Below are 25664 nucleotides of genomic sequence, written 5' to 3'. Positions count from 1 at the left end.
TCACTCTGCCAGTCCTAGTTTACTCATCATAATTGAGGGGTTTGGGACTCACTCTGCCAGTCCTAGTTTACTCATCATCATCGAGGGGTTTGGGACTCACTCTGTCAGGCCAAGTTTCTTTTGATTGGTATTTAACTCATTCAACTATTTAGTGGCGTAACGATGGGAGCTGTTGAATCATGTCCTATTGGAGGTCAGTCTGGTTATTTTTAGCCACGATCGGTGAGTCTACAGTATATTCCCACCAAAATCCATACCAATGACTTTGCATACTCCTGTATTGTCTCTTGGACAAGAGACTGGTTGAAGACTTGAAGTCCTCTTCATGGAAGAAGGGGATGTTTTTAACACATGGCACACACTGAGTGATGGAGGGTAGTTTGGTTTATTTTCAGCGTCTACACAAAGGCTCCTCACCCCCTTCGGCCCCCCTCCTCCCTCTCTGTATGGCACACTCCCATGTCTACCGACGACAGCCAACATCTGGAAAAGTTTGTTCTCAAACTTATTTTTCCTTCTGACCATTGTGAAGTGAATAAAAATGTTTCATCAGACTTTTTTGTTTCTTTCTATTTATGTTGTGAACACCTTTGATGTTCTCCTTAGACATTTGACTACATTTCGCTACACCCGCAATAACATCTGCTAAATGTGTATGTGACCAATAACATTTGATTTGATATCCCATAAAGCTCTGGGGAAATGGAGTGCACGAGATACTGTAGGGAATAGGGTATCATTTGGGATGCACACTGAGTAGGATGCTGACTGTTGACCCCTATGCAGCTACACTACATTGTAGTCCCAGACAGCCACAGGTGACATATTTCATTCTTTAGCTTGGAATGTCCGGTTCACCATTCTTCCTTTGAAACCAAACCTGTGGCCTATAATGCCTGTACTGCTCTCCAGTATGTAAGGTATTACAGAGCCCAGGTCTGCTAGCCCTCATTCAGGTGGTGCTACGGTGGGTTTTGTTTTAACACCTTTGGCATCCTCCTGACGTTTTATCATTAGTAGGATCCTGCTGGTTGTTGACCCCTCAGTAGCTATTGGCTACAGACATTGTTGTCCAAGAGAACCAAGGGTGAAACCTGGACTTTCCGGTTCACCATTCTTGCTTTGAAACCAAACCTCTGTCTGACCTACACTATAATGAATGGTTGTATTGATCATCCATGTAACTTAGTAGTGATCTCAGGTAGGGCTGGGAATTGCCAGGGACCTCACGATACGATATTATCGCCATACTTAGGTGTCAATACGATCTATGTTGCGGTTCTATATGTATTGCGATTCGATACTGTGATTCGATGTTCCAGACATATTGCTCACCATACTGTATGTCTGCTGCAGAGAGACCAGAGAGAGCCATGAGAAAACAACAAGTTTTGATCAGTCATGAAAATAAAATATCTAAAAACAAATTGCCTCCCTAGTTTAAAAAGAAGATGGAGAACGAGCTATGAAGGAAAAATGAGCTTTTGGTGCAGGTACCGCCAACTAGAGCAAAAATAATATTGTCGATACGATATAGCATAAAAAATAATATGCCGATATGTAACTATCGATTTTGTATTCCCCCCCATCACTAATCCTAGGTATGCTGTCTGTCCCCCCCTTCAGGTGGTGCTGCTCAGTGGTCATCTGGACAGCTGGGATGTGGGCCAGGGGGCCATGGATGATGGTGGTGGAGCGCTCATCTCCTGGGAGGCCTTGTCTCTGCTTAAAGACCTGGGTAAGAACCTGGGAGGTCCGGTCTCTGCTTAAAGACCTGGGTCAGAACCTGGGAGGCCCTTTCTCTGCTTAAAGACCTGGGTCAGAAACTGGGAGGCCCTTTCTCTGCTTAAAGACCTGGGTCAGAAACTGGGAGGCCCTGTCTCTGCTTAAAGATCTGGGTCAGAACCTGGGAGGCCCGGTCTCTGCTTAAAGACCTGGGTAAGAACCTGGGAGCCCCTTTCTCTGCTTAAAGACCTGGGTCAGAACCTGGGAGTCCCTGTCTCTGCTTAAAGACCTGGGTCAGAACCTGGGAGGCCCTTTCTCTGCTTAAAGACCTGGGTAAGAACCAGAACCTGGGAGGCCCTTTCTCTGCTTAAAGACCTGGATAAGAACCAGAACCTGGGAGGCCCTTTCTCTGCTTAAAGACCTGGGTCAGAAACTGGGAGGCCCTGTCTCTGCTTAAAGACCTGGGTCAGAAACTGGGAGGCCCTTTCTCTGCTTAAAGACCTGGGTCAGAAACTGGGAGGCCCTGTCTCTGCTTAAAGACCTGGGTCAGAACCTGGGAGTCCCTGTCTCTGCTTAAAGACCTGGGTAAGAACCTGGGAGCCCCTTTCTCTGCTTAAAGACCTGGGTCAGAATCTGGGAGTCCCTGTATCTGCTTAAAGACCTGGGTAAGAACTAGAACCTGGGAGGCCCTTTCTCTGCTTAAAGACCTGGATAAGAACCAGAACCTGGGAGGCCCTTTCTCTGCTTAAAGACCTGGGTCAGAACCTGGGAGGCCCTTTCTCTGCTTAAAGACCTGGGTCAGAACCTGGGAGTCCCTGTCTCTGCTTAAAGACCTGGGTCAGAACCTGGGAGGCCCTTTCTCTGCTTAAAGACCTGGGTCAGAACCTGGGAGGCCCTTTCTCTGCTTAAAGACCTGGGTCAGAACCTGGGAGGCCCTTTCTCTGCTTAAAGACCTGGGTCAGAACCTGGGAGTCCCTGTCTCTGCTTAAAGACCTGGGTCAGAACCAGATCTTGGGAGGCCCTGTCTCTGCTTAAAGACCTGGGTCAGAACCAGAACCTGGGAGGCCCTGTCTCTGCTTAAAGACCTGGATAAGAACCAGAACCTGGGAGGCCCTTTCTCTGCTTAAAGACCTGGGTCAGAAACTGGGAGGCCCTGTCTCTGCTTAAAGACCTGGGTCAGAAACTGGGAGGCCCTTTCTCTGCTTAAAGACCTGGGTCAGAAACTGGGAGGCCCTGTCTCTGCTTAAAGACCTGGGTCAGAACCTGGGAGTCCCTGTCTCTGCTTAAAGACCTGGGTAAGAACCTGGGAGCCCCTTTCTCTGCTTAAAGACCTGGGTCAGAATCTGGGAGTCCCTGTATCTGCTTAAAGACCTTGGTAAGAACTAGAACCTGGGAGGCCCTTTCTCTGCTTAAAGACCTGGATAAGAACCAGAACCTGGGAGGCCCTTTCTCTGCTTAAAGACCTGGGTCAGAACCTGGGAGGCCCTTTCTCTGCTTAAAGACCTGGGTCAGAACCTGGGAGTCCCTGTCTCTGCTTAAAGACCTGGGTCAGAACCTGGGAGGCCCTTTCTCTGCTTAAAGACCTGGGTCAGAACCTGGGAGGCCCTTTCTCTGCTTAAAGACCTGGGTCAGAACCTGGGAGGCCCTTTCTCTGCTTAAAGACCTGGGTCAGAACCTGGGAGTCCCTGTCTCTGCTTAAAGACCTGGGTCAGAACCAGATCTTGGGAGGCCCTGTCTCTGCTTAAAGACCTGGGTCAGAACCAGAACCTGGGAGGCCCTGTCTCTGCTTAAAGACCTGGGTAAGAACTTGGGAGGCCTTGTCTCTGCTTAGGACTAGGTCAGAACCTGGGAGTCCCTGTCTCTGTCTAAAGATCTGGGTCAGAACCTGGGAGACCTGGGTAAGAACCAGAACCTGGGAGGTCCTACTGTTCCCTACTTATACTGAACTACGTTTGATCAGGGCCCCTAGTCAAAAGCAGTCCACTATTTTTATTTATTTTACCTTTATTTAATCAGGTAGGCAAGTTGAGAACAAGTTTTCATTTACAATTGCAACCTGGCATTTGTATAGGAAACAGGGTGCCATTTGGGATCTAGACTATGTATCTGGAACATCATCCACTATCTCTGAAGCTCTTATTGACATGAGCCTCAAAAAAAGATTTGTGTTTTGTATCGAGTCTATTGGCATCTTTTGAAGCTGTTTTATTGATCAGGGGCCTTATATCAGGGGCCAAGCGTCTCAGAGTAGGAGTGCTGATTTACGATCAATCAGTTTAGCCTTTTACATCACTATGAATAAGATAACATGGACAGGAGAGACCTGGTCCTAGATCAGCACTCTTGGTGACGTACACTTAAATGCATTTAAACTGCTGTTTGCTGACTCATATAGCAATTAGCATGGCTTACTTCATTCTTTTTCTGGTCATTGTTCACTTAATAAAGTATGACTTTTTCCACATGAAGTGTAATTAGACACGTAAAGTAGACCACCGAGCTGTTTGTGCTCTCTGACTGAAAGCCTTAACGTTGACTTGAGAGAATCTTTCCTTTTTCCACTAATGTTGCAATGGAAAGTATGTCATTCCCATTGAATATGTGAAGACATTTTAATGTCTGGACAATAATAACCAGTCGCTGCTTTATTGTTCATTCTTGCGGCTGGATGGATGCATAGTAAAGTACTTGGCTGGAATATGCTCAGCTTTGCCCACTATTAAAGAAGAGGACCTATCATCAATGAAACTTTTAGTCAAGATGAAGCCACGGAGCAATAATTGGTCCCTTGGGCTTTGTTCAGCTACGTCCCAAATGGCACCCTATTCCCTATATAGTGCAGTACTGTTCACCAGGGCCCAACAGTAGTGCGCTACATAGAGAAAAGGTTGCCATTTGGGACGCAACCCTAGACATGGCACTGATGTCAGATGAGGGTGTAGGCTACAGAGATTAGAGAACCTCTATGGGAAGGGAGTGGCCTGCTGTCTTTGTAGCCCACATAAAGTAGTAGCCTCGGGGGATGGGGGGGTCACTTCTAGAATAACACACAGGCTGAAACCCAAATCAGATAAGTTGTCTCTGGAAGTCCTCTCTGTGAATGGGGCTCATCATTGCAGTGAATGTAGGAAATATTGACTAGGGTCTGGTGAATAGGAATGTTCTGCTGAATATGTGGAATATTAAACAGCCCAAGGGTTGGTGAGGAAAAGGGAATTTTTTATTTTTTATAGTTTATTTTTTTAACCTTTTATTTTACTAGGCAAGTCAGTTAAGAACAAATTCTTATTTTCAATGACGGCCTAGGAACAGTGGGTTAACTGCCTGTTCAGGGGCAGAACGACAGATTTTGTACCTTGTCAGCTCGGGGATTTGAACTTGCAACCTTTCGGTTACTAGTCCAATGCTCTAACCACTAGGCTACACTGCCGCCGCTGGGCTACACTGCTGTTGTAAAGCTCTTTCTGTATTGCTGCTTTGTGGAAATGGTTGTGGCCCATGTATGAATTGTGATTGGGTGTCCAGGTCTGCGACCCAGAAGAACCCTCCGGACAGTGCTGTGGTCTGCAGAGGAGCAGGGAGGGGTTGGAGCGCAACAGTACTTCCAGCTTCACAAGGTACCTTTCTACCCTGGTGCATCTTGTTGGCTTTTTACTGTCCATTTAACTTGTACACCCTCACCATTATCCTCCTGTCATACAGTACATCCTATAGCCCTCAAACTCAACTCTGGACCTGGAAGTCCGTTCCACTGCTTTGTTTCATTGTTCCCCTCTAATCAGGGACTGATTTAGACCTGCAAATGAGCAGGCTGCGGACCTCGTAGGGTCAGAGTTGACTAGAAATGTCCTATAAGCTCCTTTTTTGGCTAGATTTAAGACTTCAGTTCTCTCAGCTTTTGATTCTTACACACACACACACAGGGGTCCACTGGGTAGAGGGGTAGAGGATGTCATACAAAGCATTGAAACAGCACAACTATTATGTGGTCGTTCTTACATTTTGAATCGTTGACCCCAGTCTCCTTCAGATTGTGTGCGTACCGGTAATAGTGTTTTATTATCAATAGCTGATGGCTTTTCATCTACATCAGCTTGTTCTTTGCCAGTCAACATGTGGTAGGAACTGGCTTCAATCAGAGCGGTACACAGAGATGTAAACTGTTGTCAGATCTACTGTAGGAGAGCCACTGAGATGTAGGGCACTGCACACTGCAAGTCAGAATGGAGCCGAGACCACACTGTAACTGAATACCAGCATTCTGGGAGCGTGGTGCTTTTTGTGCATTCTAATGTGAACGGAATCAGAATGGCCAGAGGTTAGAGGGGAACAGAGGGTTCACATCCTGACTCTGACCAGAGACCCACCTTCTCCCTGGCCTGCACTGGTTCCAACTGCATACTATGGATTTCCTCAGATTTCTCCGAAAAGCTTCAGTATACAACACTACATGTCCACTACACTACATCAGTGGTATTCAATCTTATTCAGGACCCCATTTTTTTCCACCAGAATTTCTGGGTACCCCTCATATTTCGCTCAAATTTCTCGTGATTCCACCCCAAAAATGATGACCAAACGTAAAAAATTGGTACGTTTCGATTCTTACATCAACAAATAACCTTCAATTCATTACACTTTCATCTCTTATCAAAATGAAAAATAAACCAATAAATACATTTACTTGTATTTTCCTAATTATCTTTCTCAAAAATGTTTGTATATTGTCCCCTACAATAATCTGTTGTTTAAATTTTTGTTTCCGCGCCCACGACTTTGAATACCACTGTCTTAGATCCAGTCCAGCTACCCCTGCATTCAGACGTTTGCAGAAAACGTTCCCGTCATGTTTATCAAAGAGGAATCTGCATTGACCATCATGGAGTTGATGTTTCTATTCCACTTTGTGGGACATTCTATGCTCTCTCCCTTGCAGAAGCGTAGTTGTCCGCTAGTGTCTGAATGGGGGGTGATGGTCCAGTCTTTTCCCCCTACTTCTCTCACATCCTGGTAAAACTTTTTGGCTCGAACGCTGGCTAAATATATCAACAGCTAGGAGAGATAAATGTAGTTCTCTGTGTGGTGTGCGTTCTGGCACAAAATGGTTGTCCTGCATCACCCAACAGTGCTACACGTTTATGGTTGAAGAGGGAGTTTCCCACCTTACTATATACACTGCTCAAAAAAATAAAGGGAACACTTAAACAACACAATGTAACTCCAAGTCAATCACACTTCTGTGAAATCAAACTGTCCACTTAGGAAGCAACACTGATTGACAATAAATTTCACATGCTGTTGTGCAAATGGAATAGACAACAGGTGGAAATTATAGGCAATTAGCAAGACACCCCCAATAAAGGAGTGGTTCTGCAGGTGGTGACCACAGACCACTTCTCAGTTCCTATGCTTCCTGGCTGATGTTTTGGTCACTTTTGAATGCTGGCGGTGCTTTCACTCTAGTGGTAGCATGAGACGGAGTCTACAACCCACACAAGTGGCTCAGGTAGTGCAGCTCATCCAGGATGGCACATCAATGCGAGCTGTGGCAAGAAGGTTTGCTGTGTCTGTCAGCGTAGTGTCCAGAGCATGGAGGCGCTACCAGGAGACAGGCCAGTACATCAGGAGACGTGGAGGAGGCCGTAGGAGGGCAACAACCCAGCAGCAGGACCGCTACCTCCGCCTTTGTGCAAGGAGGAGCAGGAGGAGCACTGCCAGAGCCCAGGCCACAAATGTGCATGTGGCTGCTCAAACGGTCAGAAACATGCTCCATGTGGGTGGTATGAGGGCCCGACGTCCACAGGTGGGGGTTGTGCTTACAGCCCAACACCGTGCAGGACGTTTGGCATTTGCCAGAGAACACCAAGATTGGCAAATTCACCACTGGCGCCCTGTGCTCTTCACAGATGAAAGCAGGTTCACACTGAGCACATGTGACAGACGTGATAGAGTCTGGAGACGCTGTGGAGAACGTTCTGCTGCCTGCAACATCCTCCAGCATAACCGGTTTGGCGGTGGGTCAGTCATGGTGTGGGGTGGCATTTCTTTGGGGGGCCGCACAGCCCTCCATGTGCTCGCCAGAGGTAGCCTGACTGCCATTTAGGTACTGAGATGAGATCCTCAGACCCCTTGTGAGACCATATGCTGGTGCGGTTGGCCCTGGGTTTCTCCTAATGCAAGACAATGCTAGACCTCATGTGGCTGGAGTGTGTCAGCAGTTCCTGCAAGAGGAAGGCATTGATGCTATGGACTGGCCCGCCCGTTCCCCAGACCTGAATCCAATTGAACACATCTGGGACATCATGTCTCGCTCCATCCACCAACACCACGTTGCACCACAGACTGTCCAGGAGTTGGCAGATGCTTTAGTCCAGGTCTGGGAGGAGATCCCTCAGGAGACCATCCGCCACCTCATCAGGAGCATGCCCAGGCGTTGTAGGGAGGTCATACAGGCACGTGGAGGCCACACACACTACTGAGCCTCATTTTGACTTGTTTTAAGGACACTACATCAAAGTTGGATCAGCCTGTAGTGTGGTTTTCCACTTTAGTTTTGAGTGTGACTCCAAATCCAGACCTCCATGGGTTGATAAATTTGATTTCCATTGATAATTGTTGTGTGATTTTGTTGTCAGCACATTCAACTATGTAAAGAAAAAAGAAAACATTTAATAAGAATATTTCATTCATTCAGATCTAGGATGTGTGATTTTAGTGTTCCCTTTATTTTTTTGAGCAGTGTATTTGTATTTATTATGGATCCCCATTAGTTCCTACCAAGGCAACAGCTATTCTTCCTGGGGTCCAGCAAAATTATAAAAGTTATACAATATAAAGCGCTTTCAGCACTGGAAAAGCACAATATAAATCCAATCAATGATTATTTACGATTGTATACCTATTCTGCTGTCCCCCAGGTGAACATCTCTAACTTTAACCTAGTGATGGAGTCTGACCAGGGTACCTTCACCCCCCTGGGGCTGCAGTTCACAGGCTCAGTCCAGGCCCAGGCTGTCATGGCAGAGGTGATGAAGCTACTGAAGCCCATCAACACCACCACCCTGGAGGAACACGGAGAGGGAATTGATATAGAGATGTGGATGGATGCCGGCGTGCCAGGTGTGTAGACTACCTTCTATTGTTTGTCTGTCTGAGTCAGTAGGAGCCAGGTGTGTAGACTCTCTTCTGTTGTCTGTCTGAGTCAGTAGGAGCCAGGTGTGTAGACTACCTCATATTGTCTGTCTGAGTCAGGAGGAGCCAGGTGTGTAGACTCTCTTCTGTTGTCTGTCTGAGTCAGTAGGAGCCAGGTGTGTAGACTACCTCATATTGTCTGTCTGAGTCAGTAGGACAGGTGTGTAGACTCTCTTCTGTTGTCTGTCTGAGTCAGTAGGAGCCAGGTGTGTAGACTCTCTTCTGTTGTCTGTCTGAGTCCGTAGGAGCCAGGTGTGTAGACTACCTCCTATTGTCTGTCTGAGTCAGTAGGAGCCAGGTGTGTAGACTCTCTTCTGTTGTCTGTCTGAGTCAGTAGGAGCCAGGTGTGTAGACTCTCTTCTGTTGTCTTTCTGAGTCAGTAGGAGCCAGGTGTGTAGATCACCTTCTATTGTCTGTCTGGGAGATATGCTGAAGAGGCTTCCTCATAGTCTATTTGACTCTTGTTCCACCTGTGTCTCTTTGACCTTTGTCAAATTAACAAGCCATGTTCCCCTTCTGCAGAAGTGCAGAAGTGGAAGTAGCACGTTATTTCTAGACCAATTGAACATTCAGTTCCACATTGTCTCTGTGGTCATTTTTGTGGAATTGATCAGTTTCTCAAATAACATGTATGTAGAAGTGAAATATGCCCTGTACTCGGATTTAAAAAGAACTAGCGTTGCTACAGTATGTAGACAACCAAATCATTTGGTCTGACAGGGAAGAGGAAGTGGATTATGAAACACATCCCCAGTAATGTATTTGTTGTGCTGATATTTGCTGACAGCAGAAACTTGTCTGTAGACTAGAGAGAGAGAGAGAGAGATGGCCTCAGCCTACCAGCATGTGTTAACTCTAACCTACTTCATTAACATGGGTGTCATCCAACACAGTTGTTTTGGGATCCCTTAAAGCTGAGGTGGAGATAAACAATGAAGCTCATTAGGAACTGGGAGAGGATGTTTTAGAATTCATAAAGTGGCTAGATGTGCTGATCTAGGATCAGGTCCCTCCCCGTCCCATCCATCCTAACCTCCAAACAAGCTTCAATGCCATACAACACTCCTTCCGTGGCCTCCAACTGCTCTTAAACGCTAGTAAGACCAAATGCATGCTTTTCAACCGGTCGCTGCCTGCACCTGCATGCCCGACTAGCATCACCACCCTGGATGGTTCCGACCTAGAATATGTGGACGTCTATAAGTACCTAGGTGTCTGGCTAGACCGCAAACTCTCCTTCCAGACTCATATCAAACATCTCCAATCGAAAATCAAATCAAGAGTCGGCTTTCTATTCCGCAACAAAGCCTCCTTCACTCAAGCCGCCAAGCTTACCCTAGTAAAACTGACTATCCTACCGATCCTCGACTTCGGCGATGTCATCTACAAAATGGCTTCCAACACTCTACTCAGCAAACTGGATGCAGTCTATCACAGTGCCATCCGTTTTGTCACTAAAGCACCTTATACTACCCACCACTGCGACTTGTATGCTCTAGTCGGCTGGCCCTCGCTACATATTCGTCGCCAGACCCACTGGCTCCAGGTCATCTACAAGTCTATGCTAGGTAAAGCTCCGCCTTATCTCAGCTCACTGGTCACGATGGCAACACCCATCCGTAGCACGCGCTCCAGCAGGTGTATCTCACTGATCATCCCTAAAGCCAACACCTCATTTGGCCGCCTTTCGTTCCAGTACTCTGCTGCCTGTGACTGGAACGAATTGCAAAAATCGCTGAAGTTGGAGACTTTTATCTCCCTCACCAACTTCAAACATCAGCTATCTGAGCAGCTAACCGATCGCTGCAGCTGTACATAGTCTATTGGTAAATAGCCCACCCTTTTCACCTACCTCATCCCCGTACTGTTTCTATTTATTTACTTTTCTGCTCTTCTGCACACCAATATCTCTACCTGTACATGACCATCTGATCTTTTATCACTCCAGTGTTAATCTGCAAAATTGTAATTATTTGCCTACCTCCTCATGCCTTTTGCACACATTGTATATAGACCCCCCCTTCGTTTTCTACTGTGTTATTGACTTGTTAATTGTTTACTCCATGTGTAACTCTTTGTTGTATGCTCACACTGCTATGCTTTATCTTGGCCAGGTCGCAGTTGCAAATGAGAACTTGTTCTCAACTAGCCTACCTGGTTAAATAAAGGTGAAATAAAATAAAAAAAAATAAAATAAAAATATAATCGTATTCATTATGATTGAAAAGACAAAACTGATTCTAGATCAGCACTACTACCGTACGCTGAGACGCTTTATGACCACAGGCCCAGACCTCTACAGTAGTCTAATGTTGATGAGCCCACGTCTCCCTCCATCAGTCCAGCTAATAGACGAGTCTTTGACTGTCCTCAGCCATACCCAGACACAGTGTAACCACACCTGTAAAAATACTTGTTGTAACAGATCAGCCTTCTACTGTAAAGGAGCTGTTTCAGGAATGACATCACCTTATCTCAGTGGAAAAGTAACTATTCTGGGTGGATGAATGGTGTAACCACCGTTCACTGTGAGGGTTCAAAAAGCCACAATGTTAAACAAATGAATCACCGGACCAGCTGTCCAAACACCTCACTCTCATTTCACAAAATGGCAAAAAGTCTATGTGTTTGTCCCAAATGGTACCCTATTCCCCAAATAGTGCACTACTTTTGAACAGGATACATAGGTCTCTGGTCAAAAGTACTACACTATGTAGGGAAAAGGGTGCCATTTGGGATTCAGCCTAAATGTAATGCAGCCTAAATGTAATGCAGCTCCATCCAATGACCTTTCACTACACACATTCCTTCCTTTTTCCAGAGTGAAAATGTTGTTGCTTTTTCTCTCTGTTACAGTGGATTTGGGAACATGGTTGAGACTACAGTTGCTTCCCACATCAGTACCACCAGTCTCTCTCCTAGCATTGTCTCCCTATTTCACTTCTGAATTGTCCTTACAAATCAACATAAAGAGGAAAGGACATAACAGTCTCTCTGTCAGGAAGATTACAAGACAGAAAGCTAGATGTTTAACAGGACATAAGTCTCTCTCTATCAGGAAGAATACAAGACAGAAAGCTAGATGTTTAACAGTCTCTCTGTCAGGTAGAATACAAGACAGAAAGCTAGATGTTTAACAGGACAAAAGGTTCTCTCTGTCAGGTAGAATACAAGACAGAAAGCTAGATGTTTAACATGACATTAGTCTCTCTCTGTCAGGTAGAATACAAGACAGAAAGCTAGATGTTTAACAGGACAAAAGGTTCTCTCTGTCAGGTAGAATACAAGACAGAAAGCTAGATGTTTAACATGACATTAGTCTCTCTCTGTCAGGTAGAATACAAGACAGAAAGCTAGATGTTTAACATGACATTAGTCTCTCTCTGTCAGGTAGAATACAAGACAGAAAGCTATATGTTTAACAGGACAATAGTCTCTCTCTGTCAGGTAGATTACAAGACAGAAAGCTAGATGTTTAACATGACATTAGTCTCTCTCTGTCAGGTAGAATACAAGACAGAAAGCTAGATGTTTAACATGACATTAGTCTCTCTCTGTCAAGTAGATTACAAGACAGAAAGCTAGATGTTTAACATGACATTAGTCTCTCTCTGTCAGGTAGAATACAAGACAGAAAGCTAGATGTTTAACATGACATTAGTCTCTCTCTGTCAGGTAGAATACAAGACAGAAAGCTAGATGTTTAACATGACATTAGTCTCTCTCTGTCAGGTAGATTACAAGACAGAAAGCTAGATGTTTAACAGGACATAAGTCTCTCTCTATCAGGAAGAATAGAAGACAGAAAGCTAGATGTTTAACAGGACAAAAGGTTCTCTCTGTCAGGTAGAATACAAGACAGAAAGCTAGATGTTTAACAGGACAAAAGGTTCTCTCTGTCAGGTAGAATACAAGACAGAAAGCTAGATGTTTAACAGGACAAAAGGTTCTCTCTGTCAGGTAGAATAGAAGACAGAAAGCTAGATGTTTAACAGGACAAAAGGTTCTCTCTGTCAGGTAGAATACAAGACAGAAAGCTAGATGTTTAACAGGACAAAAGGTTCTCTCTGTCAGGTAGAATAGAAGACAGAAAGCTAGATGTTTAACAGGACAAAAGGTTCTCTCTGTCAGGTAGAATACAAGACAGAAAGCTAGATGTTTAACAGGACAAAAGTCTCTATCAGGAAGAATGCAAGACAGAAAGCTAGATGTTTAACAGGACATAAGTCTCTCTCTATCAGGAAGAATGCAAGACAGAAAGCTAGATGTTTAACAGGACATAAGTCTCTCTCTATCAGGAAGAATGCAAGACAGAAAGCTAGATGTTTAACAGGACAAAAGGTTCTCTCTGTCAGGTAGAATACAAGACAGAAAGCTAGATGTTTAACAGGACAAAAGGTTCTCTCTGTCAGGTAGAATAGAAGACAGAAAGCTAGATGTTTAACAGGACAAAAGGTTCTCTCTATCAGGAAGAATGCAAGACAGAAAGCTAGATGTTTAACAGGACATAAGTCTCTCTCTATCAGGAAGAATGCAAGACAGAAAGCTAGATGTTTAACAGGACATAAGTCTCTCTCTATCAGGAAGAATGCAAGACAGAAAGCTAGATGTTTAACAGGACAAAAGGTTCTCTCTGTCAGGTAGAATACAAGACAGAAAGCTAGATGTTTAACAGGACAAAAGGTTCTCTCTGTCAGGTAGAATACAAGACAGAAAGCTAGATGTTTAACATGACATTAGTCTCTCTCTGTCAGGTAGATTACAATACAGAAAGCTAGATGTTTAACAGGACAAAAGGTTCTCTCTATCAGGAAGAATGCAAGACAGAAAGCTAGATGTTTAACAGGACAAAAGGTTCTCTCTGTCAGGTAGAATACAATACAGAAGGCTAGATGTTTAACAGGACATTAGATTTCTTCCTAGCAGTACCTTGGGAATGTTAGTGTCAGGAAGGGCCACTGCATCGTGCTGTTTCCAAATGGAAACTGTACAGGAACCTGATTGCCAAGCTAAACACTAACTGCTACCAGATGCACTTATACTGCTCTGGTTCCCCCTGCTCCTACTTACATTCACTTGCAAAAGAAATGGGAAAGCATAACATAATGGGTTTGTAATTAACTCTGGGTTTAGCTTTGTCAACAGTGATCATTTTGAGAATGTGATTTGATTAGAATCTCATTGTCTCTTTAGAAGTTAGAATACAGTATGCACTGCACATTTAATCAGTCATAATGGTACGTTCAAGGACTCAGAGACAAACAAACCAACCAACCATAGTTAATAAATTGATGTAAGTGACTCCTGACCGGTTTTGTTGTGTCTGTCCTCCAGGAGCCAGCCTGCACGTTGCAGACAGTAGATACTTCTGGTTCCACCACACCAACGGGGACACCATGTCTGTTCAGAGCCCCATAGAAATGAACCTGTGTTCAGCCCTGTGGGCGGTGGTGGCCTACGTAGTGGCTGACCTGGAGGAGATGCTGCCCAGGTAGTCCACTAGGACTGTCCTGCATCCCAAACGGCACCCTATCCCCTGTATAGTTTTGGGAGAAGAATGCACTATAGGGAATATGGTGCCATAAAAATGCTTTACTGTTGTTTGTCCTCCAGAAGGGCTTCCTGCAGTAACCTCTCTGTGAAATTATACCCCACTCTGGTTAAGTGGCTAAAGAAGAATTAACAGTGTGTATAAACCACAAAATGTACAAAATGGAATTAAGTATTTCTGGCATATTATTTCCAGTCAATTTCTTTTATAATGAACAGATATGTACTGCATGTTTCATGTTGACTGTCATTATGTCTAATCTGCCAATAAAGCTGTGCATTAATTAGTCCAAGGTGCACGTGTATTTTGACTCTCATTCATAGATGGAAGAGACTAAGGGGGACTTTTCTGGCAAACAGCCCAATTAGACCAAATCTAAAACTTGACCTTTAACCTAACCTTAACATGACTTTGACCAATTCTGAAATTCAACATTTGTGTGCTGGTCAGGCACTTAGTTTTTTCCGGGCTTGGGAAGTTTAGACACAGGAAGTGATGGGGGTCTGGTGCCAGACTGGCCTGGTGACTGACAGGATAAACCTGGTTTACAAGGTGATAGCTTTATGACTTCCCTCTTCTCACCAGACCAGGCTATTCTATACTGAACAAAAATATAAACATGTAAAGACTTGTTCCCATGTTTCATGAGCTGAAATGAAAGATCCCTGAATTGTACTATACACACAAAAAGCTTATCTCTCATTTGTGCACAAATTTGTTTACAAACCTTTTCGTGAACATTTCTCCTTTGCCAAGAAAATCCATCCACCTAACAGGTATGGCATATCAAGAAGCTGATTAAACTGCATGATAATTACACAGGTGTACCTTGTGCTGGGGACAATAAAAGTCCACTCTAAAATGTGCTGTTTTGTGTCACAACACAATGTCACAGATGTCTCAAGTTTTGAGGGATCGTGCAATTGGCATGCTGACTGCAGGAATGTCCACCAGAGCTGTTGCCAGAGAATGTCATCTTTATTTCTCTACCATAAGCTGCCTCTGTCGTCTTAGAGAATTTGGCAGAATGTCCAACCGGCCTCACAATCGCAGACCACTTGTAACCATGCCAACCCAGGACCCTCCACACCCGGCTTCTTCACCTGCGGGATCGTCTGAGACCAGCCACCCGGACAGCTGATGAAACTGTGTGTTTGCACAAACTAAGAATTTCTGCAGAAACTGTCAGAAACCGTCTCAGGGAAGCTCATCTGCATGCTCGTTCCCCCCCACGGTTTTGGCCTGACTGCAGTTCGGAGTTGTTTTTATTTTATTTATTTTTATTTCACCTTTATTTAACCAGGTAAGCTAGTTGAGAACAAGTTCTCATTTACAACTGCGACCTGGCCAAGATAAAGCGTAGCAATTCGACACACAACAACACAGAGTTACACATGGAATAAACAAAACAGTCAATAATACAGTAGAAAACCTATATACAGTGTGTGCAAATGAGGTAGGATAAGAGAGGTAAGAAAATAAATAGTAACTGACTTCAGTGGGCAAATGCTCACCTTTGATGGCCACTGGCACGTTGGAGAAGTGTGCTCTTCATAGATGAATCCCGGTTTCAACTGTACAGGAAGATGGTGTATATGTCGTCGTGTGAGCGAGCGGTTTGTGAACAGAGTGCCTCGTGGTGGAGGTGGGGATATGGTATGGGCAGGCATAAGCTATGGACAACCAACTTAAATGCATTTATCGATGGCAATTTGAATCCACAGAGATCCTGAGACGAGATCCTAAGGCCAATTGTCGTATAATTCATCCTCCGCCATCACGTTCCAGCATGATGATGCACGGCCCCATCACGTAAGGATCTGTACACAATTCCTGGAAGCAGAAAATGTCCTAGTTCTTCCATAGCCTGCATACTCACCAGACATGTCACCCATTGGACATATTTGGGATTCTCTGGATGGACGTGTACGAGAGACAGCGTGTTCCAGTATTCACCAACTCCACACAGACATTGAAGAGGAGTGGGACAACATTCCACAGGCCACAATCAACAGCCTGATCAACTCTATGTAAAGGAGATGTTGCGCTGCATGAGGTTAATGGTGGTCACACCAAATACTGACTGGTTTTCTGATCCACTTGAATTTTTTGTTATCTGACCAACAAATGCATATCTGTATTCCCAGTCATGTGAAATCCATAGATTAGGGCCTAATTCATTTAGTTAAATTGACTGATTTACTTATCAGTGTGATTTGTGGGGCAACCAGACTATTATAGATGTCAGTCTCTCCTCTCACCAGACCAGACTATTATAGATGTCTCTCCTCTCATCAGACCAGACTATTATAGATGTCTCTCCTCTCATCAGACCAGACTATTATAGATGTCTCTCCTCTCACCAGACCAGACTATTATAGATGTCTCTCCTCTCACCAGACTATTATAGATGTCTCTCCTCTCATCAGACCAGACTATTATAGATGTCTCTCCTCTCATCAGACCAGACTATTATAGATGTCTCTCCTCTCACCAGACCAGACTATTATAGATGTCTCTCCTCTCACCAGACCAGACTATTATAGATGTCTCTCCTCTCATCAGACCAGACTATTATAGATGTCTCTCCTCTCACCAGACCAGACTATTATAGATGTCTCTCCTCTCAACAGACCAGACTATTATAGATGTCTCTCACCAGACCAGACTATTATAGATGTCTCTCCTCTCATCAGACCAGACTATTATAGATGTCTCTCCTCTCATCAGACCAGACTATTATAGATGTCTCTCCTCTCACCAGACCAAACTATAATAGATGTCTCTCCTCTCACCAGACCAGACTATTATAGATGTCTCTCCTCTCACCAGACCAGACTAGTATAGATGTCTCTCCTCTCACCAGACCAGACTATTATAGATGTCTCTCCTCTCACCAGACCAGACTATTATAGATGTCTCTCCTCTCACCAGACCAGACTATTATAGATGTCTCTCCTCTCACCATACCAGACTATTATAGATGTCTCTCCTCTCACCAGACTATTATAGATGTCTCTCCTCTCACCAGACCAGACTATTATAGATGTCTCTCCTCTCACCAGACTATTATAGATGTCTCTCCTCTCACCAGACCAGACTATTATAGATGTCTCTCCTCTCACCAGACCAGACTATTATAGATGTCTCTCCTCTCACCAGACTATTATAGATGTCTCTCCTCTCACCAGACCAGACTATTATAGATGTCTCTCCTCTCACCAGACCAGACTATTATATATGTCTCTCCTCTCACCAGACTATTATAGATGTCTCTCCTCTCACCAGACCAGACTATTATAGATGTCTCTCCTCTCATCAGACCAGACTATTATAGATGTCTCTCCTCTCACCAGACCAGACTATTATAGATGTCTCCTCTCACCAGACCAGACTATTATAGATGTCTCTCCTCTCACCAGACTATTATAGATGTCTCTCCTCTCACCAGACCAGACTATTATAGATGTCTCTCCTCTCACCAGACCAGACTATTATAGATGTCTCTCCTCTCACCAGACTATTATAGATGTCTCTCCTCTCACCAGACCAGACTATTATAGATGTCTCTCCTCTCATCAGACCAGACTATTATAGATGTCTCTCCTCTCATCAGACCAGACTATTATAGATGTCTCTCCTCTCATCAGACCAGACTATTATGGATGTCTCTCCTCTCACCAGACCAGACTATTATAGATGTCTCTCCTCTCATCAGACCAGACTATTATAGATGTCTCTCCTCTCACCAGACCAGACTATTATAGATGTCTCTCCTCTCACCAGATCAGACTATTATAGATGTCTCTCCTCTCATCAGACCAGACTATTATAGATGTCTCTCCTCTCATCAGACCAGACTATTATAGATGTCTCTCCTCTCACCAGACCAGACTATTATAGATGTCTCTCCTCTCACCAGACCAGACTATTATAGATGTCTCTCCTCTCACCAGACTATTATAGATGTCTCTCCTCTCATCAGACCAGACTATTATAGATGTCTCTCCTCTCACCAGACCAGACTATTATAGATGTCTCTCCTCTCACCATACCAGACTATTATAGATGTCTCTCCTCTCACCAGACTATTATAGATGTCTCTCCTCTCACCAGACCAGACTATTATAGATGTCTCTCCTCTCACCAGACTATTATAGATGTCTCTCCTCTCACCAGACCAGACTATTATAGATGTCTCTCCTCTCACCAGACCAGACTATTATAGATGTCTCTCCTCTCACCAGACTATTATAGATGTCTCTCCTCTCACCAGACCAGACTATTATAGATGTCTCTCCTCTCACCAGACCAGACTATTATATATGTCTCTCCTCTCACCAGACTATTATAGATGTCTCTCCTCTCACCAGACCAGACTATTATAGATGTCTCTCCTCTCATCAGACCAGACTATTATAGATGTCTCTCCTCTCACCAGACCAGACTATTATAGATGTCTCCTCTCACCAGACCAGACTATTATAGATGTCTCTCCTCTCACCAGACTATTATAGATGTCTCTCCTCTCACCAGACCAGACTATTATAGATGTCTCTCCTCTCACCAGACCAGACTATTATAGATGTCTCTCCTCTCACCAGACTATTATAGATGTCTCTCCTCTCACCAGACCAGACTATTATAGATGTCTCTCCTCTCATCAGACCAGACTATTATAGATGTCTCTCCTCTCATCAGACCAGACTATTATAGATGTCTCTCCTCTCATCAGACCAGACTATTATAGATGTCTCTCCTCTCACCAGACCAGACTATTATAGATGTCTCTCCTCTCATCAGACCAGACTATTATAGATGTCTCTCCTCTCACCAGACCAGACTATTATAGATGTCTCTCCTCTCACCAGATCAGACTATTATAGATGTCTCTCCTCTCATCAGACCAGACTATTATAGATGTCTCTCCTCTCATCAGACCAGACTATTATAGATGTCTCTCCTCTCACCAGACCAGACTATTATAGATGTCTCTCCTCTCACCAGACCAGACTATTATAGATGTCTCTCCTCTCACCAGACTATTATAGATGTCTCTCCTCTCATCAGACCAGACTATTATAGATGTCTCTCCTCTCACCAGACCAGACTATTATAGATGTCTCTCCTCTCACCAGACCAGACTATTATAGATGTCTCTCCTCTCACCAGACCAGACTATTATAGATGTCTCTCCTCTCACCAGACCAGACTATTATAGATGTCAGGGGGCAATTAATTCATTTTAGTGCATCAATCCATGTAGGAGATGGAGACAGATGTATTAATTTAGTTCAGTCTGTATACGGTATGTGTTAACATCTTTACTTTGTTCAGTGTCCCCAGCTGGTCCAACCCTGGTTAGCATTGGTACCAGACTTCTCTCTTTCTCTCTCCTCTTTTTCTCTTCAAGTCACATAACCGCCAGACATCAAATAGGACTTTTTAATGAGTCTGGGGAATGTTTGAGGCGTCGTGCTGGGAGAGCCCTACAGTGTGCTCCTAACGTTGAGCCCACTGATGGATCTGTTCTAGATAGGAGAGGATAGCCAGCTGTGATGGGACTCCCATTCCTCTATGGTACACCACTACCTGCATACAGACACAGCAAACACCTTTACAAGATCACCATCTTATAGTGAAGACTATGACCCAGGGGAAATGATATTAAATGCTGTGGCTTCAGTCTGACGTCTTAATACTAGGGAGGTCACTCAACATGTCTCTGGCAGTATTTTATTGGTCCACACAGGGTAGCAGAAAGGTCAGTATTACTCTCATTGCATTTGATGTCACTGTGTGTAGGTGAGCTAAGTGAAACAACAAATTGTGCTTTTTAATTTCTATCAAAATAGGTTTTATTTCTATGACAACTTCAAAACACGCATCAGTGGTATTTTCTCTAGCCATTACACATGCAATATATCAAGACGCCGTTGTTGTCTGGTGGCGTCTTGCTGTCTCTCTCCACTATAATGTTCTTCTCATGTGGAGAACATCCTGTGGTATCAGCCTCGTAGACCAGTGTTTGTTCCCTTCAGAGAGTAACAACCTCCCATACAGCTCTTCCTCTCCTCCTCTCTTCCTCTCCTCCTCTCTTCCTCTCCTCCTCTCCTCCTCTCTTCCTCTCCTCCTCTCTTCCTCTCTTCCTCTCCTCCTCTAATCCTCTCCTCCTCTCCTCCTCTCTTCCTCTCCTCCTCTACTCCTCTCTTCCTCTCTTCCTCTCCTCCTCTACTCCTCTCCTCCTCTAATCATCTAATCCTGTTTTCCTCTCCTCCTCTACTCCTCTCTTCCTCTACTCTTCTCTTTCTCTTCCTCTCCTCTTCTAATCCTCTCTTCCTCTCCTCCTCTCCTCCTCTCTTCCTCTCTTCGTCTCCTCCTCTAATCCTCTCTTCCTCTCCTCCTCTAATCCTCTCTTCGTCTCCTCCTCTAATCCTCTCTTCGTCTCCTCCTCTAATCCTCTCCTCCTCTAATCCTGTCCTCTAATCCTCTCCTCCTCCTCCTCTAATCCTGTCCTCCTCTAATCCTGTCCTCTCCTCCTCTCCTCCTCTAATCCTGTCCTCTAATCATCTCCTCCTCCTCCTCTAATCCTCTCCTCCTCTAATCCTCTCCTCCTCCTCCTCTAATCCTCTCCTCCTCTAATCCTGTCCTCTCCTCCTCTCCTCCTCTAATCCTGTCCTCTAATCCTCTCCTCCTCCTCCTCTAATCCTCTCCTCCTCTAATCCTCTCCTCCTCCTCCTCCTCTAATCTTCTCCTCCTCTAATCCTCTCCTCCTCTAATCCTCTCCTCCTCCTCCTCTAATCCTCTCCTCCTCCTCCTCTAATCCTCTCCTCCTCTAATACTGTCCTCTAATCCTCTCCTCCTCCTCCTCTAATCCTCTCCTCCTCCTCCTCTAATCCTGTCCTCTAATCCTCTCCTCCTCTAATCCTGTCCTCTAATCCTCTCCTCCTCCTCCTCTAATCCTCTCCTCCTCCTCCTCTAATCTTCTCCTCCTCTAATCCTCTCCTCCTCTAATCCTGTCCTCTAATCCTCTCCTCCTCCTCCTCTAATCTTCTCCTCCTCTAATCATCTCCTCCTCTCCTCTTCTAATCTTCTCCTCCTCTCGTCTTCTAATCTTCTCCTCCTCTAATCCTGTTTTCCTCTCCTCCTCTAATCCTCTCTTCCTCTCCTCCTCTCCTCATCTAATCCTCCTCTCCTCCTCTCCTCTTCTAATCCTCTCCTCCTCTCCTCCTCTAATCCTCTCTTCCTCTCCTCTTCTAATCTTCTCCTCCTCTAATCCTCTCTTCCTCTCCTCCTCTCCTCTTCTAATCCTCTCCTCCTCTCCTCCTCTAATCCTCTCTTCCTCTCCTCCTCTCCTCCTCTAATCCTCTCCTCCTCTCCTCCTCTAATCCTCTCCTCCTCTCCTCTTCTAATCCTCTCCTCCTCTCCTCCTCTAATCCTCTCCTCCTCTCCTCTTCTAATCCTCTCCTCCTCTCCTCTAATCCTCTCTTCCTCTCTTCCTCTCCTCTTCTAATCCTCTCATCCTCTCCTCTTCTAATCCTCTCTTCCTCTCTTCCTCTCTTCCTCTCCTCTTCTAATCCTCTCCTCCTCTCATCTTCTAATCCTCTCCTCCTCTCCTCCTCTCTTCCTCTCCTCCTCCTCTCCTCTTCTAATCTTCTCCTCCTCTAATCCTCTCCTCCTCTCTTCCTCTCCTCCTCTCCTCTTCTAATCTTCTCCTCCTCTAATCCTCTCTTCCTCTCCTCCTCTCCTCCTCTCTTCCTCTCCTCCTCTCCTCTCCTCCTCTCTTCCTCTCCTCCTCTCCTCTCCTCCTCTCCTCTTCTAATCTTCTCCTCCTCTAATCCTCTCTTCCTCTCCTCCTCTCCTCCTCTCCTCATCTAATCCTCTAATCCTCTCTTCCTCTCCTCTTCTAATCTTCTCCTCCTCTAATCCTCTCTTCCTCTCTTCCTCTCCTCCTCTCCTCCTCTCCTCATCTAATCCTCTAATCCTCCTCTCCTCTTCTAATCCTCTCCTCCTCTACTCTTCTAATCCTCTAATCCTCCTCTCCTCTTCTAATCCTCTCCTCCTCTACTCTTCTAATCCTCTCCTCCTCTCCTCCTCTAATCCTCTCTTCCTCTCTTCCTCTATTCTTCTAATCTTCTCCTCCTCTCCTCCTCTAATCCTCTCTTCCTCTCTTCCTGTCCTCCGCTCCTCCTCTCCTCATCTAATCCTCTAATCCTCCTCTCCTCTTCTAATCCTCTCCTCCTCTCCTCCTCTAATCCTCTCTTCCTCTCTTCCTCTCCTCCTCTCCTCCTCTCCTCTTCTAATCCTCTCCTCCTCTACTCTTCTAATCCTCTCCTCCTCTCCTCCTCTAATCCTCTCTTCCTCTCTTCCTCTATTCTTCTAATCTTCTCCTCCTCTCCTCCTCTAATCCTCTCTTCCTCTCTTCCTGTCCTCCGCTCCTCCGCTCCTCCTCTCCTCATCTAATCCTCTAATCCTCCTCTCCTCTTCTAATCCTCTCCTCCTCTCCTCCTCTAATCCTCTCTTCCTCTCTTCCTCTCCTCCTCTAATCCTCTCTTCCTCTCCTCCTCTCCTCCTCTAATCCTCTCCTCCTCTCCTCCTCTAATCCTCTCTTCCTCTCTTCCTCCTCTAATCCTCTCTTCCTCTCCTCCTCTCCTCCTCTCCTCCTCTAATCCTCTCCTCCTCTCTTGCTCTACTCTTCTCTTCCGGTTATTACTACATCTTGGCAGCTCCAGACCAGACCAGGACCCCATGAAAGCAGTCATGAAAGCACTAGCATTTATCTGGCTTATTCTACAAAGGAAACCAAAGACTTGGAAGAACTAATCTCCATGTTGACTGAACATCAGCCAGACATTTCAGAACCGTTCTTATGCATATGATGTCGATCTATAGAGACGACTGTTTATGGTTAGTGTGAGTAATACACCTACCGCTAATTCAGTTAAACATTTTTACCAAACAGAGGGTCTGTCCAAAATAGCACCCTATTCCCTATGTAGTGTGCTATAGAGGGAATAGGGTGCCATTTGGGACGCAGGTAAGATTGCGACAAAATCGTAAACCAGGGGTGTCAAACATGCATTGGGTAAAAATAAAAACAAACTGAATATACTTTAAAATGACTAAAACCAAATGGAATGTTTATACATGATAATGGAGCTACATTCATACAGTATCTTGACTGTGTCCAGCTCACTGATAATCACTACATTCATATACAGCATCTTGACTGTGTCCAGCTCACTGATAATCCCTACATTCATATACAGCATCTTGACTGTGTCCAGCTCACTGATAATCACTACATTCATATACAGCATCTTGACTGTGTCCAGCTCACTAATAATCACTACATGCATACAGTATCTTGACTGTGTCCAACTCACTGATAATCACTACATTCATACAACATCTTGACTGTGTCCAGCTCACTGATAATCACTACATTCATACAGTATCTTGACTGTATCCAGCTCACTGATAATCACTACATTCATATACAGCATCTTGACTGTGTCCAGCTCACTGATAATCACTACATTCATACAGTATATTGACTGTGTCCAGCTCACTGATAATCACTACATTCATACAGTATCTTGACTGTGTCCAGCTCACTGATAATCACTACATTCATATACAGCATCTTGACTGTGTCCAGCTCACTGATAATCACTACATTCATATACAGCATCTTGACTGTGTCCAGCTCACTGATAATCACTACATTCATATACAGCATCTTGACTGTGTCCAGCTCACTGATAATCACTACATTCATATACAGCATCTTGACTGTGTCCAGCTCACTGATAATCACTACATTCATACAGTATCTTGACTGTGTCCAGCTCACTGATAATCACTACATTCATACAGTATCTTGACTGTGTCCAGCTCACTGATAATCACTACATTCATATATAGCATCTTGACTGTGTCCAGCTCACTGATAATCACTACATTCATACAGTATCTTGACTGTGTCCAGCTCACTGATAATCACTACATTCATATACAGCATCTTGACTGTGTCCAGCTCACTAATAATCACTACATTCATACAGTATCTTGACTGTGTCCAGCTCACTGATAATCACTACATTCATACAGTATCTTGACCGTGTCCAGCTCACTGATAATCACTACATTCATACAGTATATTGACTGTGTCCAGCTCACTGATAATCACTACATTCATACAGTATCTTGACTGTGTCCAGCTCACTGATAATCACTACATTCATATACAGTATCTTGACTGTGTCCAGCTCACTGATAATCACTACATTCATACAGTATCTTGACTGTGTCCAGCTCACTGATAATCACTACATTCATACAGTATCTTGACTGTGTCCAGCTCACTGATAATCACTACATTCATACAGTATATTGACTGTGTCCAGCTCACTGATAATCACTACATTCATACAGTATCTTGACTGTGTCCAGCTCACTGATAATCACTACATTCATACAGTATCTTGACTGTGTCCAGCTCACTGATAATCACTACATTCATACAGTATCTTGACTGTGTCCAGCTCACTGATAATCATCCAAATGGAAGCTAGACAGTTGGGGAGCATCGAAGAAGAAAAAAAAAACGTTTTTGTGCAAATTTTGACTTTGAGGAAATATAACACATGTTCAGTGCAGCCCTCCAGACCTCGTTGAAGACCGAATGCAGCCCCCAGGGCAAAATGAGTTTGACACTCCTGCCGTAAACAATGAGCATGCTTCGGGCATGGAAGCTTATCTCCCTAGCTAGTCAGGGGAAAGGTATTTGGAGTCGACCTAGCGAGAGTAGAGCAGCTGGAAGCTTATCTCCCGTGCTAGTCAGGGGAAAGGTATTTGGAGTCGACCTAGCGAGAGGAGAGCAGCTGGAAGCTTATCTCCCTAGCTAGTCAGGGGAAAGGTAGTTGGAGTCGATCTAGCGAGAGGAGAACAGCTGGAAGCTTATCTCCCTAGCTAGTCAAGGGAAAGGTAGTTGGAGTCGACCTAGCGAGAGGAGAGCAGCTGGAAGCTTATCTCTCTAGCTAGTCAGGGGAAAGGTAGTTGGAGTCGACCTAGCGAGAGGAGAACAGCTGGAAGCTTATCTCCCGAGCTAGTCAGGGGAAAGGTAGTTGGAGTCGACCTAGCGAGAGGAGAACAGCTGGAAGCTTATCTCCCGAGCTAGTCAGGGGAAAGGTAG

The 25664-nt window shown here is 44.7% G+C and overlaps 1 protein-coding gene across 1 annotated transcript; it reads left to right on the top strand.

The window, feature by feature from the left end:
* Positions 1–1557: 1557 nt before the first annotated feature.
* On the top strand, positions 1558–14761 carry LOC116364951 (carboxypeptidase Q-like; the record flags this gene model as incomplete). Its single annotated transcript, XM_031817698.1, has 4 exons — positions 1558–1738; positions 5251–5342; positions 8643–8844; positions 14251–14761. Coding segments are annotated over 4 exons (636 nt in total), but the record flags the coding sequence as incomplete, so codon positions are not given.
* Positions 14762–25664: the final 10903 nt, after the last annotated feature.

This window comes from Oncorhynchus kisutch, unplaced genomic scaffold (genome assembly GCF_002021735.2).
Source record: "Oncorhynchus kisutch isolate 150728-3 unplaced genomic scaffold, Okis_V2 scaffold1123, whole genome shotgun sequence".
Lineage (NCBI taxonomy): Eukaryota > Metazoa > Chordata > Actinopteri > Salmoniformes > Salmonidae > Oncorhynchus > Oncorhynchus kisutch.
The sequence above is the reverse complement of the archived record's forward strand: the minus strand, read 5'-3'. Positions and strand labels throughout refer to the sequence as shown.